General features: G+C 31.7%; 1 protein-coding gene across 2 annotated transcripts in view; it reads left to right on the forward strand.

The window, feature by feature from the left end:
- Positions 1 to 20,069, forward strand: part of FCHSD2 (FCH and double SH3 domains 2) — a 208,892-nt gene that overhangs the window by 25,343 nt on the left and 163,480 nt on the right. For both annotated transcript variants that reach the window (XM_016161455.2, XM_016161454.2), the window contains exon 3: positions 13,868 to 13,913. In XM_016161455.2, the coding sequence (XP_016016941.1) occupies positions 13,868 to 13,913 (46 nt within the window). The remainder of the gene's footprint in view (positions 1 to 13,867; positions 13,914 to 20,069) is intronic.

Consider the following 20,069-nt stretch of genomic DNA (forward strand, 5'->3'; position numbering starts at 1 on the left):
TTGTTTTGCATTTTCTTAATGATTAGTGATGTTGGTTACCTTTTCATATACCCGTTGGCCATTTGTATATCTTCTTTGGAAAACTGTCTTTTCAGGTCTTCTGTACATCTTTAATCAGATTATTATTATTTTGCTCTTGAATTGTGAGTTCCTTAAATATTTTGAGTATTAACCCCTTATCAGATATATGGTTTGCAAATATTTTCTCCCAGTCCATAAGTTTCCTTTTCATTTCATTTATTGTTTCTTTTGCTCTACTTTGATGTAGTCCTACTTGTTTATTTTTGTTTTTATTGCTTATGCTTTTGTATCGTGTCTAAAATATCATTGCCAAGACCAATATCAAGAAGCTTTGCCTCATGTTTTCTTCTAGGACTTTTATGGTTTCAGATCTTATGTATAAGTCTTTAATTCATTTCAAGTTAATTTTTGTGAGTGGTGTAAGATGGAGGTCCAGTTTCATTCTTTTATATGTGAATATTCAGTTTTTCCAACACCATTTATTGAACAGACTATCTTTTTCCCCCAGACTATTCATGGCTCTCTTGTCAGATATTATTTGACTGCATATTCATGGCTTTATTAATAGGCTCTTTATTCTGTTCTGTTCGTCTATATGTTTTCCTTTATGCCAGTATCATAGTGTTTTGATTACTGTGGCTTTGTAAGATATCTTGTAATCAGGAAGTGTGATGCCTCCAGCTTTGTACTTCTTTCTCAGAATTGCTTTGGCTATTCAGGATCTTTTGTGTTTCCATACAAATTTTAGGATTTTTAAAATTTCTATGGAAAATGCCATTAGAATTTTGATAGAGATTGCACTGAATATATAGACTTTGGGTAGTATGGACAGTTTAACAATATTAATTCTTCTGATCCATGAACATGCGATATCTTCCCATTTATTTGTGTCTTCAGTTTCTTTCATCAATGTGTTCAGCGCTTTCATCTCCCTGGTTAAATCCATAATGTTGGATTTCGTCATATATTTTTTTTGCATATTTGAAAATGATTGTAGTAAGTCTTTTCTCCTTTGATTAATTTTTGGAATTGAACCATACTTGCATTCCTCAGATAAACCCCACTTGGTCATTATGTATCACCCTTTTTATATACTGCTGGATTTAATTTGCTAATATTTGATTAAGGGCTTTACATCTTTGCTTATAAGAGATATTGACTGTAGAGTTTTTTGTTGTTGCTGTCGTTTTTGGTGATATCTTTTAAAGTTTTGGTTGAGGAGTAATATTGACCACATAAAATGAGTTCGCAAATGTTCCCTTCTCTACTTTCTGGAAACGTTTATGTATGACAGTATTATTTCTCCCTTAAATGATTGATAGAATTAACCAGTGAAGCCATCTTGGCCTAGAGTTTTTGTTTTTTTGTTTTTTTGAGAGATGAGCTTTTAATTACAAATTACACTTTTTAATTGGTATATGGCTTCTCAAGTTTTCAATTTCTCTTAATTCGTGTCCTTCAAGGAATTTGTCCATTTCTAGATTGCCTAATTTTGAGGGCACTTCTGTGGATCTTTCATGACTAACTTTGCACTTTCTTGATCTGTTATTTGTCTCTTCTGGCTGTTGCATACTATTTCTGTAGCCCTTAGGAATTCTGTGTTTGTAAGGCCCTTTGACTCAGCAGGGGATTCTATTCAATACACTTGACAGTTTATATGCTGATGCTCACTTTACTTTTGGGCCCACATCTTATTCACAGGGAAAATCAATAAGTTCTTTTTTTTTTTTAATTAAAATTGAGTTAAATTAGCATAATATAAAGTTTACCATTTTAACCATTTTAAAGTGTACAATTCAGTGGCTTTCAGTACATTCACAGTGTTGTATGATCATTACAGCTATGTAATTCTATAACATTTTTAGCATCCCAAAAGGAAGCCTCACTTTGATTAAGCAGTCATTCACTATTTCACCTCCTCCCCTAATGCCCTGGCAGTTGATTAATCTGCTTTCTATTTGTATGAATTTGTCTACTCTGGATATTTCATATAAATAGAGTCATATAATATGTGACTGTAGTAGTTAATTTTATATCAACTCGCCTTGGCCACAGTATCCAGATTTGTGTCAAAACATTATTCTGGATGTTTCTCTGAGGGTGTTTTTGTGTGAGATTAAAATTTAAATCAGTAGACTTTTGAGTAAAGTATATTATTCATCATAACGTGGGGGGGGGCCCTCAATTAATCAGTTGAAACCCTGAATAGAACAAAAGACTGACCTTATCTGAGTCTACAGCAGATAGCCTTTGCACTTGAACTGCATCATTGGCTCCTTCCTGGGTCTCCAGGCTGATGGTATTTAACTTAAATTGTAGCATTGGCTTTTCTGAGTCTCCCACCTACTACTCCACCCTGTAGATTTTAGAGATGTCCATCTCCATAATCACTTGAGCCAATTTCTTAAAGTAAATCTTTCTTATACGTATACACATCATATTAGTTCTGTTTCTCTGCAGAACACTACTAATACACTGGCATTTTGTGAATGGCCTTTTTTTTTTTTTAACTTAGCATACTGTTTTTGAGATTTATCTATGTTGTAATATGTATCAGTATGTGTTACTTTTTATGGCCGAATAATTTTCCATTGTATGGATATCCCACATTTTGTTTATTCATCGATCTGTTGATGGACATTTGGGTTGTTTCTACTTTTTGACTGTTATGAATAATGGTGCTATGAATTTTTGGTCTACATGCTTTGGCTTTAATATCTATTTTTAGTTCTTTTGACTAGTGTATACTGAAGAGTGGAATTGTTACATCATATAGTAACTCCATTTAAAATTTTTTGAGGAAGTGCAAAGCTGTTTTCTATAGCAGGTGCACCATCTTTACATTCTCACCAGCAATGTATGAGGGCTCTTATTTCTCCACATCCTGGCTAGTATTCTTTTTTCCATTTTTTTAATTTTTATTTATTTTTTTTTAGTGAGTTTGAAGTAATATTTCATTGTGGTTTTGATTTGCATTTCCCTAATAACTAATGATGTTGAACATATTTTCATGTGCTTATTGGCCATTTGTATATCTTCTTTGGAGAAATGTATATTTAATACTTTTGCCCATTTTTAAATTGGACTGTTTGTCTCTTTACTTAGGTTTGTAAGATTTTTCTATATAGTGTGAATATTAGACCTTTATCAGATATATTATTTGCAGATATTTCTCCTATTCTGTTGTCTTTTCATGTTCTTGATAATGTCCTTTAATGCACAGACATTTTAAAATTTTATGAAGTTCATTTTACCTATTTTTGTTGTTATTGATTGTGCTTTGTGTTTTATCTGAGATTCTGTTACCAAATCCAAGGTCATGAAGATATACTCTCTTGCTTTCCTTTAAGAATTCCATAGTTTTAGTTATTACATTAGGTCTTTGATCCATTTTGAGTTAAGTTTTATATTTGGAATGAGCTGTGGGTCCAACTTTATTCTGTTGTTGTCCTGATGGCATTTATTGAAGAGGCTCTTCTTTTCTTTTTTTAATGGTCTTGGCACCCGTGTTGAAAATTCGTTGGCCATAGATGTTTTGATTTGTTTCTGGACCATCCGTTTGATTCCATTGAAAAATACTATAAACCAGCTTGACCTCACAGACATAAACAGAACACTCCACCAACAAAGCAGAAGATAGATTCTTCTCAAGTGAGTGCACATAGACTATTCTCCAGGATAGACCATAAGTTGGGCCATAAACAATTATCAATTTAAAATGATTTAAATCATACAAAGTACCTTCTCTGACCATAATGGAATGAAGCTATAGAAATCAGTTAACATAAGGAAAGCTGGAAAATTTGCAAATATTTGGAAGTTAAACAATATACAAGAAGTTGGTTAAAAAAAATCCCTAGGGAAATTAGAACGACTTTGAGAATAAGGAAAATTAAAACAGAACATACCAGAACTTATGATATGCAGTGAAACTACTCAGGGAAATTTATAGCTCTACATTAAAAATGAAGAAAGATCTTGAACCAACTTAACTTTACACCTAAGGAACTGGAAAAAGGGCAAACCAAAGCCAAAGCCAGCAGAAGGAAGAAAATAATAAAGATTGGATCAGAGATAAACAAAATTGAGAATAGAAAAATAATAGAGTGAATCAGTGAAACCAAAATCAGTTCTCTGAAAAGGTCAACACATTGTCAAAGCTTTAGTCTAAAAAAAAAGAGAGGAGTAAGAGAGAGGAAGAGAATGCAAGCAACTGAAATCAGAAATGAAAGTGGGGACATTACTCTCGATGGTCTTGAAATAAAAAGGATTTTAAGAGAATATTAAGAGCAATTGTATGCCAACAAATTGGAGAACCTGGATGAAAGGGACAAATTTTTAGAAACACACTAATTATTAAAACTAATTCAAGAAGAAATAGAAATTCTCAGTAGACCTTTAATAAGAGACCAAATCAGTAATCAAAAAAATCCCACAAGGGCAAGTCTACAACTAGACAGCTTCATGAGTGAATTTACTGAACAGCTAAAGAAGAATTTATACCAGTCCTTAGACCCTCCTAACATTCCGTGAGGTTCTCATTACCTTGACATCAAAGTCAGACAAAAATACCGTGAGAAAACTAAGGATCCACATTCTTGATGAACACTCGTGCAAAAATCCTCAACAAAGTACTAGCAAACTGAATCCAACAAATTTAAAGGACTATACACTATGGTGAAGTGAGATTCACCCCAGGAATGAAAAGGTCAACATAAGAAAATCAAAGAATGAAATATATTAAGAGAATGAAGAAAAAAACCACATGATTATATCAATAGAGGCAGAAAAAGCATTTGACAAAATTCAACACCCTTTCATCACAAAAATGCTCAGTAAACTAGGAATAGAAGGAAACATCCTTCAGATAATAAAGGTACATATGAAAAACCCACAAGAAACATTATACTCAGTGATGAAAGACTGACCGATCAGGAGCCAGACAGGTTGCCTGCTATCAGCACTGCTCATTCTCTTGTAACTTTGACATTCTTCAATTCTATTTAAGTGGTATTTGCTTCGTTAGTTTTTTAAATTGTTTTAAAATTTCATCTGAAATTTTTGATTACATATTTCTTCTGCTCCATAGCAGCTTTTTCTCATAAGCGTCCTTTGCCACTATGTTTTTCCTGTTTTTCTTCTTTTCAAGATTTCATAGTCATATAGATTCTGTTCCTGCTTCCTTTTTAGTTATTTCTGTTTGAATGAGGAGGATTTTTCCTATACTACTTTTTGGAATATCAGAAGTAGGATCTCAGGGTAGCTCTTGTCTTCCAAATTTACAGTAATTTTTTTTCTGACCCGGCTTGTGGGTATGAATTTATTTTATTTCTCCCCAGCCAGGGACGATTGATTGCTGCAGGGCCATTCATAGTGCAGTTGTCTCACTGTCTTTTTGCCACACTAGCTGCCTAATTTCTGCCAGAATTACTCGTTTGCATAATTCTTAATTTAGTACTGTCTTTAGGTCTTCAAACTATGAACAGCAGAGCACCCTTCACCACCCCATGTCCTGTATTTTCGTTGTTGCAAATGTAGTTTAAGTTTTATACCTTAGAAAGTGCACTTGAAGAAATCTACTCTCACTACCCCCTTTAAGTCTTGGCACCTCATGTCTTGTGTTGACCCTCTTTCTTCAGTTTAATTGCCTCTCTTTTGGCCTATATTCCACTTATACTTTATGTTTCCTAGTTTTATAAACATATATTTACATTTATGTTTTTTTATTTTTGTTGCTTTGGGGTAATTTCTGAGAGGAGAAGGGAGATTCTGACTTGGCTTTGTCATCTAAGACCAAAACTACTTAAAATGCATTTTTTGTTAAGTGCTTTGCATATTCATTTAGTCAAAATATTTAAACTGAGTTAAATTTCATAATTATAAACTGTGGAATGTGATATTTTCACTTATTTACCAAAAACTTTTCTAGCATTTACTATGTGACAATTCTAAGTGCTTTATAAATATGTACTCATTTAATCCTTATAATAATCCTGTGAGGTAGGTATTCTTTTTATTCCCATTTAATTGATAGGAAACTGAAGCACAATCAGAAAAATTAATTTTCCCGAAGTTACCTAATTGATAAGAAATAAGAACACTTTCTATTTTTCATTCTATGACTAATAGCGTTTGTAGTTTTTGGCATCATCTATTTATACCTTATGCTAATGAATCCCTTGAGAACAGAGTCCATGTCCTATTTTTATATTTCCAGTGCATATTTAGTAGAATACCCGAAATTCAGAAGATAATCAGTGTTATTGGTAAATTAATATTCTTTATTAGGACCCAAATAATTTCCTTTTATAGGCCTGGGGCATGACTACCCACCATGACCTGCCTAGATAGGAATTTATGATCAGGCTACCCTGTGAGGTTACTTTTGGTTAGATTTATTACAGATCCCCTTTTCTGTCTACATGTTATATAAGAAACATCAGTTATCTTCTCCCAAGTGTTTGTATCATTTTTACATTTCCACCAACATGTTAGGGTTTCATTGCTTTATATCTTCAGTGATATAGATGGTTATCAGTTTTTTCATGTTAGCTATTCTGGTAGATGTATTTATTTTCATTTTTAACAGTCATCATTATGGTTATTGATATCATATCTCGACTACCATCATTAATAATTTGAACATTCTTAGGTGTTCTGCTTATTCTGGTGATGAATTAGAGTTTGGGAGTCCCCAAGACAACCCTCATTTCTGACATCAACTGCAAGTTTGGAGGTCTCCAAGGTCACCCTCACTTCTGACATGACCTTCAAGATTGGGGGTCTCCAAGACCACCTGCAAATTTGATAATTGATTAGAAGGACCCACAGCACTCACTGAAAATTTACTAAAGGTTATGGTTTATTATAGCAAAAGAATATATTTTAAAATCAGCCAGGGGAAGAGGTGTCACTTAAATATAATTGATTGTGCATGTGTCTGACCTTAGTCTCCAGGCCTAACCTCCACCCACCCTTCCACCCCTCTACCCCACCATCCCACCCCACCTCTGTCCCAAATAAATCACATTGTCAGCATAAACTTTCTGGCATGGCTTAAGGTCTCCAGGTAAACAGCGTCAGGCATGACATTCCAAAAGTTAAGAGATTACTTCCCAGAAGCCAAGCACAAAAAGTAGACCTCTCTTTGGGAAGGTTAATCCTTCACTGTACAGTTACACACCTGCCTTTTTAAAGCTCACTGTACACAAAATAGTTGTGTTAATTGACATAATCTGACCAACATCAAGAAACATAACTGGTCCATGTGGTCATAGATTATGATCTTGGTTCTGCCTGTCCCAGAGCTAACCAACCGAGCTATTTATCAAATCTACAGAGTCAAACCTGATTATATAGTTTCTGTCCATTCATTTATTCATTCGCTCAGCAAACTTTAATTGAACATCTATATCGTTCAGGCACTGTGCCATTTCAGAAATGTTAGCAGGAGAATGGTTTGATCAGATTTGTTTTAGGAAAATTATTTAAAACATTAGATTTTATTAAAGAATTATTTATTGCAGGGATTTTTATTCTTATTTTTATATGATATGGAATGTATTTTTTTAAATATAAGTGGATGAATTGAAAATTTGTACTTTTATATTTTTGTTTATAGAAATAATAGATAATTATTGGAAAAAGCATAGAATCAGAGTAGAAAATAAGAGTCCTATATCTTTCCTTTAACAATAAAAATTTGCCATATCCTATTTTTAATTTTCTTCTGGTGTCAATTTTTATTACATATATGATATTAAATATCCAATTTTGTATGTTCTTTTCATAAAAATATTTTGGAAATTAAGAACTTTTGGTAAACACTTTTAAATAATATTCAATTATTGGATCAACCATACTTAGATTCTTCTATTTAGGTTTTTTTTTTACTATTTCACTATTAAATGGCTTTGAACTTAAAATTTTCTTAGGCTAGAGTCTCTAAAGTAGGTTATCAGGTCAAAGTTTATGAACATTTTTAAGGCTCTTGCAAGATAGTTTTGAACTGCCATACATTCTTTGAGTGTCCTGACCCTGTGTGTATTTTCTAGGTATTTATGAGTGTACACAAGTATCTATAGTACATAAAGGTATATATTAACATGTTTTTAAGATAAAATGAGATCTTTACATATTTTTCTGAAATTTTTAAAAAGTATTAGATAATATCTTGTAGCTTCCTTCATAGTACTTATTATTATCCTATTTACCAATAAACAATTCTTGTATAATGATTCGTTTGTTATCTGTTAGTCCTACTGGGTGTCTGTCTTATTCACTGTGATATCATCAGTACCTGTACAATGTCTAGCCCGTGGTAGCCAGTCAGTAAGTAAGTGTTTATTGCATGAATTAATTGAGGATATCTTTCCATACTAGTACATATAGATCTACCACATTCTTGTTAGTGGCTATATAGGATTCTTCTCAATGAATGTAGTATAATTTATTTTGAAAGGTTAGTTTGTTTTATTTAACTATTTAAAAAATAGACAGTAGGAATATAAAATATTATAGCTGTTATGGAAAATAGTTTGATAGTTTTTCAAAAAATTAAACATGGAATTACCATATGACCATATGGAATTACCATATGGAACGGTTTTTCATTTGAGGAACTATTGTAATTGAGAAGTATTGTACTTATCATTATGCAGTTCCACTCCTAGGTATATACCCAAGAGAACTTATAACATATCTCTACATAGAAACTTATAAACAAATGTTTATAGTAGCATTATTTGTAATAGTGAAGATGTAGAAACAACCCAAATGTCCATCAATGGATGAATGGATAAACAAATTACAGTGGAATATTATTTGATCAAAAAAAGGAATGATGTATTGATACATTCTGCAACTTGGATGAACCTTGAAAACATGCTAAATGAAAGCCAGACACAAAAGGCTACATATTATATGAATCTATTCATATGAAATATCCAGAAGAGGAAAATCGGTAGAGAGAAAATTAAGTTAGGGGGAAGGGAAGGGGGAATAGAGAGTAATTACCTAATGGTTATGGAGTGTTCTTCTAGTGATTAAAAAGTTTTGAAAGTAGGGAGAGGTGTTGGTTGCATACATTGTGAATGCACTAAACACTATTGAATTGTACACTTTAAAATGGTTAATTGTGTGTCATATAAATTTCACCTCAATAAAAATATGTGTGCATATATACACAGTATAAATTCAAATAAATACAAATAAGAATGCAGTAAAAAAATCTTCTGTCACTACAACTAATTCCTTTTTTCATGTGGGGCCGTTGTTAGGCTAGTTTCATGTTAAATATTTCAGGGAATTCTATCATAGTGATTCCTAAGGTGACCACAGTAGGCATTTTTGTATGGAACAGTTTTTTATTTGAGGAACTATTGTAATTGAGAAGTATTGTATTGATCATAATGCAGCATATACAAGTGAATATTTTTATATGAAAAGATAGTATGCTATATACATACTTAACATTGTATCTTCCTATAAAAATGTCCCAGTACCATTTACTAAGTAATCCATCCTTTCCCCTTTGAATTGAAAGGTCTTCTTTTCAGTTACTAAATTTTTATGTGTATTTGGGTGTATTTCTGACCTATGTTTCATTGTCTCTCTGATTACTCATGTTCTCTTACCAAGCCGTTTCAATTACTGTTGCTTTTAAAATTAGTTTTTATTATCTAGTGAGGTAGGTCTTATTTAATATTATTCTGTTTTGGGATCTTTATAATTATTCTAATTTTTTTTTCGATATGAACTTTAGTTGAAAGAAAAAACACTTTTGAAATAATGGCAAACTTATCTCAACTCCCTAACCGTTGGTAATCACTAATTTACTTTCTGTCTTTCTGGACTTGTCTGTTCTGGAATTTTGTATAAATAGGATCTTATAACATATGTCCTTAACCTTTTATGTCTGGCTTCTTTCACTTAGCATGTTTTTGAGGTTCATCTATATTGTAGTGTGTATCAGTACTTTATTCCTTTTTATGATTACATCATATGAATATGCCACATCTCGTTTATCAATTGATGGACATATGGATTATTTCCACTTTTTGACTATTATGAATAATGTTGCTATGAACATTCACTTACAGGCTTTGTGTAGACATACGTTTTAAGTTTTCTTTGGTATATAGTAGTCCCCCCCATCTGTGGTTTCTCTTTCTACAGTTTTAGTTATAGTCAACTGTGGTCTGAAAATATTAAATGGAAAATTCCAGAAATAAACAGTCCATAAGTTTGAAATCGCATGTTGTCCTGAGCAGCTTGCTGGAATCTTCCAACATCCTTCTCTGTCTCACCTGAGTCAGGAATGATCCCTTTGTCCAGCATATTCATGCTGTATATGCTACCTACCTGTTAGTCTCAGTAATGAGTTTGACTGTTGTGGTATCACAGTGCTTGTGTTTAAGTAACCCTTATTTTACTTAGTAATGGCCCCAAAGAGCAAATACAGTGATCCTGGCAATTTGGATATGCCAGAGAGAAGCTGTAAGACTTGCTTTAAGTGAAAAGGTAGGGATGTATAGGAAAAGACATAATGTATATAAGGATTTGGTACTATTCACAGTTATAGGCATGTCCTGGGAGTCTTAAAATGTATTATTCTCAGATAAGGGGAGGACTGCTGTATACCTGCAAACAACTACTATGGCATATGGTAACATGTTTAACCTTTTGAGGAATTCCTAGACCGTTTTCCAAAGCATCTGCACCATTTTGCATTCTCACCAGCACTGTAAAAGAGTTCTAATTTCTCCACATCCTTGCCAACACTTGTTCTTGTCTATTTAATTATAGCACTCACTAATATTTTCAGAGGTTTTATGAGAAACTGATGGTGAATTTTAACAAATGTTTTCATATCTTATTTGGAGACTATCAGAGGATTTTTTTGCTCTGCTCTCGATGTGGTGACTCATATTTATTTCCTAATATTGATGATGTTGGTTTTGAGTAGTTGCCATCTTAGATTCATTTTCTTTCTTTAGAATAGGAAATTACTTTGTAGACATGCAGCTGTTTAATAACAACTAAAAATTCCACTGAGAATTTTAAAATTAGTTGATATGCATGTTCAGAGTAAAACAGTTCCTGTTTTCTTGCACACTTCACTTCTTTCACCCTTGTTTCATGAAGAGTTACATCCAAGCTTAAGGGGTACTAAATAAGTAGCTTAAATATTTACTTGTGTTTTTGGTAAAAATATTAAAAATAAGATGTTTCAAAATATAGATTAAGTTTTAGATTTTTTAATGGGGAAAGTTTAAGCTAATCCTTTTTAGTTTGTTTCGCCTGAGAATTTACATTAGGTGGGAAGAGAACATATTTGGTAGCAATAGTCATCATACTTCCTAAGCTCAATTTTATTTTTATTTTTTTAAATTAAATTTATTGGGGTAGATTTGGTTAATGATATTATACAAGTTTCAGATATTCAACTTTATAATACATTATCTGTATATTCCATTGTGTGCTCACCGTTCAAAGTCTAGTCTCCTGTCATATATTTAACCCTCTTTCCCCTCTTCATCCTCCGCCATTTCCTCATCCCCTTTGGTAACCACCATACTGTTTGTGTCTGTGAGTTTGCTGTTTTGTTTGTTCGTTTATTGCTTTATTTTTTATATCCCACATGTGAGTGAAACCATATAGTTCTCGTTCTTTTCTGACTTATTTCACTTAGTATAATACTCTCCAGGTCCATCTGTGTCATCGCAAATGGCAATATTTCATCTTTTCATAGCGAGTGGTATTTCATTTACATATGTACCATATCTTTATGCAAATCAATAAATGTTAATATATTGCATTAGCAAAATAAAAGAAAAATTATATTATCATATAAATAGATGCAGAAAAAAGCATTTGATAAAATACAACATCCATTTATGATTAAAACACTCAATTAAATGGGCATAGAAGGAAAGTACCTTAATGTAATAAAGGTCATATGTGATAGACCCTCAGCTATTATCATATTCAGTGGTGAAAAACTGAAAGCTTTTCTCTAAGATCAGAAACAAGACAAGGATGCTCACTATTGCCAGTGTTATTCAGCATAGTACTAGAATTCCTAGCCAGAGCAGTCAGGTAAGAGAATGAAATGAAAGGCATCCAAATTGGGAATGAAGAATTAAAACCACCACTATTTGCAGATTTTATGACTCTATATATAGAATACCCTAAAGACTCCACCAAAAGACTATTGGAAACAATAAAAATGTAGTAAAGTTTCAGGATACAAAATCAGTATACAAAAATCTGTTGCATTTTTATATAATAACAGTGAAATATCAGAAAAAGAAATGAAAATAATCTCATTTACAACTGCAACAAAAAGGATAAAATACCTAGGAATAAATTTAATGGAAGCAGAGGACCTATACACTGAATACCTCAAGACATTGTTGAAAGATATTGAAGAAGACATAAAAAAATGGAAAGATAGTCTATGTTCATAGATTAAAAGAAAACTTACTATTTTGGTATATCTATATATATATATATAGAAACATATATGTTTCATATATGTGGATATATCTGTAAATATATAAATAAATGCATATATACAGCGTATGTATGTACATATATGATAATAGTTTGTGTTTTAAGGAGAGTAGACTATATTTTAAAGGACTGTGTTAAATATTTTATAATGTTCAGTACCCCATGAGGAAGAATATTTTGCTCAACTCTTTCATTTTTTTAAGTGTGATTAAATACACATAATATAAAATTAACTGTTTTAACCATTTTTAAGTGTACAGTTTAATGGTATTAAGTACATTCATACTGTTCTGCAACTATCACTACCATGCATCTACAGAACTTTTCATCTTGCAAAACTGAAACTCTATTCCTATTAAATAACTCCTGATTCCCTCCTCCCACCCCTTGGCAGCCAGCATTCTACTTACTGTCTGTATGATTTTGACTGCTCCAAGTACCTCATATAAATGAAATCATACAGTGTTTGTCTTTTTGTGACAGTATTGTTTCACTTAACATACCGTCTTCAAGGTTCATTCATGTTACAGCATGTGTGAGGATTTCCTTCCTTTTTAAGGCTAAGTAATAATTATTTACTCAGAACAAATGTACTAAGGTCTTCAATAGTTGTATTCCTTATATAAGAAATGAATAGCCATTGTGGTAAATTTAAATGATTATTAAAGTGGAAATTTTGGCTTATTGCCTTATTTTCTATTCCAACTCTTTTCTTTATATTTTTCACTTTTTGCTCTGATATCTCTACCTTAACGAAGTACTTTTAAGAGCACAGGTACCTGGCACCTAAAGAAAAGCCTTTAAATTCTGACTAGTCAAGGTAAATAGTTAATGAATTATCATTTTTCATTGACTCTGCCTTTCCTATGGTTTATAAGGTACACTGTTATTTCATGTACTGTTAAGATAGAAGAAAATGTTTCCAATTATTATTAAAAGATGAATTCCAATGTAATGTTAAAATGCGAAAAATGTTTACCCTAGTATTTATGAAATATAATACATGGATGGAAAGGGTGCTCCCAAAATACCACAACATGTAGTAGTTTTGTACTTTGTATTATAACTCTTGTGAAAGACTAGAATGAAAGAAATGATTTGACTATTTTCATGTTGAAAAGCTGATCAAAATTTGATTTTAATCTTATTTTATGTAGATTGCCTGACTCTAGAATCTATGATGTCAGCAGTATTCCTAGGCACGTAAGATGAATGAAATATTGTCCTTTCCCTTAACATAGCTTATCAGGTAATATTTGAGGGTGTGTTGATAAATTTAAATGAAATTATTGGTATACTTTTGGTAATGCATTTTTATTTGTATTTTTAGGACATTCAGTCAGAAGAAGGCTGCTATTGAAAGAGAGTATGCACAGGTAAGCTTGGTAATAGAGGTTCCCATCCTAAGTATACCTCTTTATAAGGTGTAAGAGCAAAAATGGTTGTTGGAGAGAAGCCTTGGTATCATTGTATCTTCCTTCTCATTTCTGGCTATCTCACTTTGATTCTGCCTTTTACTCCATTTGAATCTTCAGATGAGCTAAATTGCTCATCTTACTACAAAGAGGGTCATGGACCTTTTGGGAGAAGGTAATATTTACAATATTTGTAAAGTATTTACAAGTATAAACAATAATGAATATATTTAACAAGTATATGTATTCATTTTCCCTTATATATTTCATTGTCAGCAGTTTTTTGAAAGGTTGTTATTTTTGTTTAGGCATTTATTTATTTCTCATTAGGTCCCTGTTAATAGAAAATAGTGTGCTTTTAGTGGATGGTATGGCACTATTTCTAGGGATCTTTAAGCATTTTCTTCTTTTAATTAAACTGTTATTTGCTCCCAGATAGTTAAATGTGTCAAGAAAAATTTGTGTGGCTATATCATTTTGTGTAAGAATTAATAACTTACTCTTTTTTGTACAAAAGCCGTTTAACATAATTTGGAAATTTTGGCCCTTGTAAACAATTAATGTCTATGTGGAGGAGAATTCTAAAATTGATCTGTCCCCCCCAAAATTATAAAATTAGTCTTTGTAACAAAATTTAAAAATACAGGAGAACATTAGAAGGAAAAATTAACACCCAGGAAATGGTGTATGTGCTAACCTCTGTTGCTGCTGTTATTGATATTTTTACTATAAATAATGAAATTGGGGCGTGATTTTTTTTTTTTTGTACTTTGTCAAATTTTGATTTTAGTTTTATCTTAATTTCATCGTAGTTAACTAGGTAGCTATCTGTATTTTATTTTATAGTCTTAGAATTATCTGTTCCTTGAAAACTAGATATACTCATTAATTTAGTCATTAGTTATTGCGTGCTTATTATATACCAGGTGCTATTAATGAATATTATCAGTTCTAATATTAGTGTCGAACTTTTATTCTATGCAATTATAGTAATTATAGCTAAGATTTATTGAATCCTTACATTATACTAGCACTTTGCTCATTATTTTACATATGTTATCTAGTTTAATCCTCTCAATAAACCTATGAAATTGTGATAGTTACTCCCTTTCACAGATATGTTTCTGTTGGGATCAGAATATATGATCTGCTTTTAAAATTTAATATAAAGTGAAATTTTTGTATGTTACATCCTTCTGTAATATGGTTTAAAGTTTTAATAATTAAATAGGACAGGTTTATGATTAAAAATATAAAATAGTACATTAAATTGTATGAAAAGTAGCAGTTCTCTGCCCCACTACCAGTCTTATTTTTCAGAGAAAAAAATTAAAAACGGGTGCCTCTTTTGGTTCTTCTGATGATTATTTCAATATCTTTAAATAATGTGCTTATAACTGATTTTTGATTTATCAACTAAACATTATTGCTCAATTACTTCTTATAATAAATGAGAAATTAGCATCCTAAGCCATTTCTTTCCAGCCTACTCTTCCCAGTATAATTTGTCACTATAAATTTAGACTTCTGCCCGTTATTCTATTAAATGTATATTTGCATATAGATATTTTATACGTGTATAGATATATGTATTTCTGAGTATATATGTATGTGTACAGTATAGTGGAACTACGCTTACAGAGCAGTCAAATTTACTCTTAAAAAATTTCTTTTAATGTCCATCAAGTAGATTATACCTGGTTTTGTGTATATAATTTTATATAATAATAGATGTAAACTGTGCAAGGTACCTAATAATGTATATTTCATAATTTCACAGAATAGTAATCAGAAATTAAAGTGTTCTAGTATCTATCTGCTTGGGGTAGTTGAGCAAAATTTATGGAAAGCCGGTTTGCTGATTCTTTTTGTTATTTATTTGTCATTTTTTCTTTTAGATGATTTTTCTCAGTTCTCACTTTTCAATGTTTTCACTATTAAATTTTATTTTTTTTCTTGAGGATATAGACAAAGCTATCTCTTCTCTTTTCTTTGGTTGCCAAAACAATGTTTTTACTTCTTGTCAGTAGAGAAACCCCTAAAATAATTGACATATTCTTTCTATGGATTTTGCCAGTATGTACTGATTATGTCAGGCTTATTATTTGTATTCCATATCTGAGGACATACCCTCGATGATACAGTATGATTACAGAAGACAATTGCACTGTTTAAATTATTTCTTTTTCTTCTCTGGCTCAGTATAGAGTTTTAAATTGTTAGGTTTAAATATAATATATACAATAAGATGGACAGATCTCGAGTATACTGTTTGATAAATTTTTATGAAGTGAACACAGTCATGTAACTGCTACCCAGATTAAAATATAGAATATTACTAGGGCTCCAGAAGCAGTTGTTAATCATACCTTCCAGTGGTAACCAGTAGACTCTCTTTTATCAGAATAGTCATTACCTTTGAATTTCTGACTGTTTTTGAATTTAAATTGAATGGTATAGTATATCATATACTCTTCTGTGTTTGATTTCTTTTATCCAGCATTATGTTTTTGAGGTTCATTAATATTGTTGCATGAAGGAATAGTTGATTCTTTTTCATTACTATATAGTTTCTGCTGAATGGATATATCATCCATAGTTTGTTTTTACAGTTTACCAATGATTAAAATTTGAGTTATTTCCAGTTTTGGATGATTTTGACTAATGCTTGTAAATAAAAGATTTATATATGTGCTTTGACAGACATATGGATACATTTCTGTTAGGTATGTCCCTAGGAGTAGAACTACTGGGCTATTGGGTATATATGTATGTTCCACCTTAGTAGATACAGCTGGTTTTCCAAAATGATTTTACCAATTTACACTCTCAGTAGCAATGTATGAGAGTTCCAGGTATTCCACATCTTTGTCGACACTTGGTATTCTCTGAAATTAAAAAGAGTGATATTTGAGTGAGTGTATAGTAGTATCTCATTTCTTTTTAAACAAGCTTTTAAAAAAATGGACATATAACATGCATACAGAAAAGTGTGCAGATTCTAGGTGTACAGCTCCACGAATTTTCAGAGTGCACACTCATATATAACTAGTACCCAGGTCAAGAAATAGAATATGAACACTGCCCCAGAAATCCCACTTGTTCCCCCACCATTAGTGCCTTCTCTCTCACACAAGTGTTCACTGTACTAACTTTTTTAAACAGCCTTATTGAGATTTAATTAATATGCATTAAACTGCACAACTTATAATTTGATAAGTTTTGACGTGTATTCCTGTGAAACTATTGTCATGATTACGATAATGAACATGTCTGTAACCTGCAAAAACTTTGTCATGTCCCATTATATTCCCTCTCTTCCAGTCACTCCCTCCTTGAATCTGTTTCCCCCATCATCCTCGGACAACCACTCATCTACTTTTATCACTATGGTTTGCATTTTTTAGAATTTTAACTTAATTCTGTAAAAGTGGAATCATATAGTATGTACTCCATTTTGTCTAGCTTCTTTAATTTAGCATAATTTGTAATTTTATGTTGTATCAATAGTTTATTTTTATTGCTGAGTCATTTTATCGTATGGCTATATGACAGTTTGTTCACCTGTTAATGGACATTTGAGTTATTTTTATTTTTTTGGACATTTCTCCTGGATAAATACATAGGAATAGACTGACTGGGTCATTTTTAACTCCTTAAGTAACTTCCAAACTGTTTTACAAAGAGGTTGTAGCATTTTACATTCCCACTATCAGTATATAATTGAGAGTACCAGTTGCTCTATTTCCTCCCCAAGACTGGATATAGTTAATCTTTTCAATTTTAGAGATCGTAATAGATTCATAGTGGTATTTATTGTAGTTTTAATATATGTTTATCTAAAAGCTAATGATGTTAAGCATCATATTCATATGTTTATTTGCTATCCATACATATTCTTTGGTGACATGTTTATTCAGATCTTTTGCTGATTTTTAAAAGTTGGGTGGTTTGTTTTTTTATTTATTTTAAAAAAATTTTTATTATGAAAAATTTCAAGCATATATGAAAGTAAAAGCAGTTTGTAGAACAATGAATTCTTATTAGCCATCAGCCAGCTTCAACTATTATCAATACGTTATAAAACTTATTTCACTTATGGCTCCTCACACGCTGTCCTTTGCTGGTTACTTTTTAAAAATACTTTTGTGAGGCATAATTTATATCACTAAAATTTATCCATTTTAATGTATAATTAAGTGATTTTTAGTGAATGTACAATCCCATCATAGAACATTTTTCTCAACCCAGTGAGTTTCCTGTACCTGTTTGTAGTCAGTCTTTGTCGCCTGAGGCAACCATCAGCTTTATGTCTCTATAAATATTCTGGACATATCATAAAAATGTACTCTTATGGTATATAATCTTGTCTGGCTTCTTTCATTTAGCAAATGTTTTTGAAGTTCATGCATGTTTTGTTTTATATCTGTAATTCATTCCTTTTTTTGGTGAGTAGTACTTCATGATATGGATATATATTACGTTTTATTTTCTCATTCGCTAATTGATGGGTACTTGAATTGTTTCCAGTTTTAGCTATTATGTATAATGCTGCTGCATGCATTCACATGCTAGTTTTTATTAAGACTTGTGTTTTCATATTCTTGGATATATACCTAGGAGTGGAACTGTCAGGTCATTTGGTAAATTTATGTTTAACTTTTTAAGAAGTGGCCAAACTGTTTTCTAAATTGACTTTACAACTTCGCTTTCCCACTAGCAGTGTATGACGGTTCCAGTTCCACATCCTCACCAATAATTGTCATTGTCTTTCAAATTATAGCTATTATTATGACTAAAATCGTTATGCATAGTGTGCCACTGTGAACATTCTTATGTGTATCTTTTGGTGAATATGAATGTGGTCTATTGGGTATATACCTAAGGAACAATTTGCTGTGTCATAGGGTATGTGTTGTTCAGCTTTGGAATATATACAATGGTTTTCTAAAGTGATTGTTGCAATATACACTTCCACCGGCAGTGAATGAGAACTGTAGTTTCTTTAAAACCTTTGTTTTGTCTGTGGTTTTCATTTTAGCCTTTCTGGTGAGTTTATAGGGGTAAAGAAATTATGGATTCAATTAGCATTTTCTAGATCACTGATGAAGTTAAGGAAATTTTCAGACATTCATTGAGCATTTGGGTCTTTTGTTTCATGAAGAACAGGTTAAAGTCTCTTGTTGGCTTTTTTTCTTATTGATTTATAGTGTTTCTTTATATATTCTGGATTTGAATCCTTTGTTAGATACATGTATTATAGATATCTCTTCAGTCTCATGCAGAAATATGTTTTATGGTTTGCTTTTTATCTGTTAGTTTCTTTTGATGAATACAAGTTCTCAATTTTAACAAAATATAATTTATTTTCTTTTATAGTCAGTGTTTTTTTATGTCTTGTTCAAGAATTCATTGCTATTCTAAGGTTTATCTAAGATATTATGTAATGTTATGGAATTTTTACTGTTTAATCTTTCACATTTAGTGCCATGGCCTATCCGAAGTAAACTTTTGTATATGCCGTGGGATTGGGGTCAAGATTTCATTTTCTGTATGGTTATCCATTGAGGCAGCACCAGATATTGAAAAGTTTATCCTTGCATTCCACAATATTACAGTGATAATTTGTGGTAAATTAGGTAGCTATGTATGTATAAGTCTGTTTTTGGACTTTTTTCATTCATTAATGTATTTTTTTGAAATCTTTTTGCCAATATTGCACTGTTTTAATTACTATAACTCTATAATAAATCTTGATATTTGGTAGTATAAGAGCCCTCACTGTTCTTAGCCTCTTATATTTCCACGTACATTGTAGAATCAGTTCGTTTATTTCCCCAACAAGCTAGTTGGGGTTTTGATTGGGATTGCTTTGAATCTTTAGGTCAACTTGGGGAGAATTAACATCTTAACAATCCTGAGTCTTTCAAACCATGAATATCTCTATTTGGTTTTTTAATTTTCTCAGGGTTTCCAGTATTTTAAATACTACACAGGTTTCGAGTTTATCAAACCCTTCGTTTTGTTAGAGACCTCTTTTCCTGAGCCAGCACCCTCTCTTTTCCCTCTCGGTGTTCTCTGTGGTTGCTGTATAGCTCTCACTTTAATGTTTTTCTT

This window comes from Rousettus aegyptiacus, unplaced genomic scaffold, assembly GCF_014176215.1.
Source record: "Rousettus aegyptiacus isolate mRouAeg1 unplaced genomic scaffold, mRouAeg1.p scaffold_m13_p_5, whole genome shotgun sequence".
NCBI classification, from domain to species: domain Eukaryota; kingdom Metazoa; phylum Chordata; class Mammalia; order Chiroptera; family Pteropodidae; genus Rousettus; species Rousettus aegyptiacus.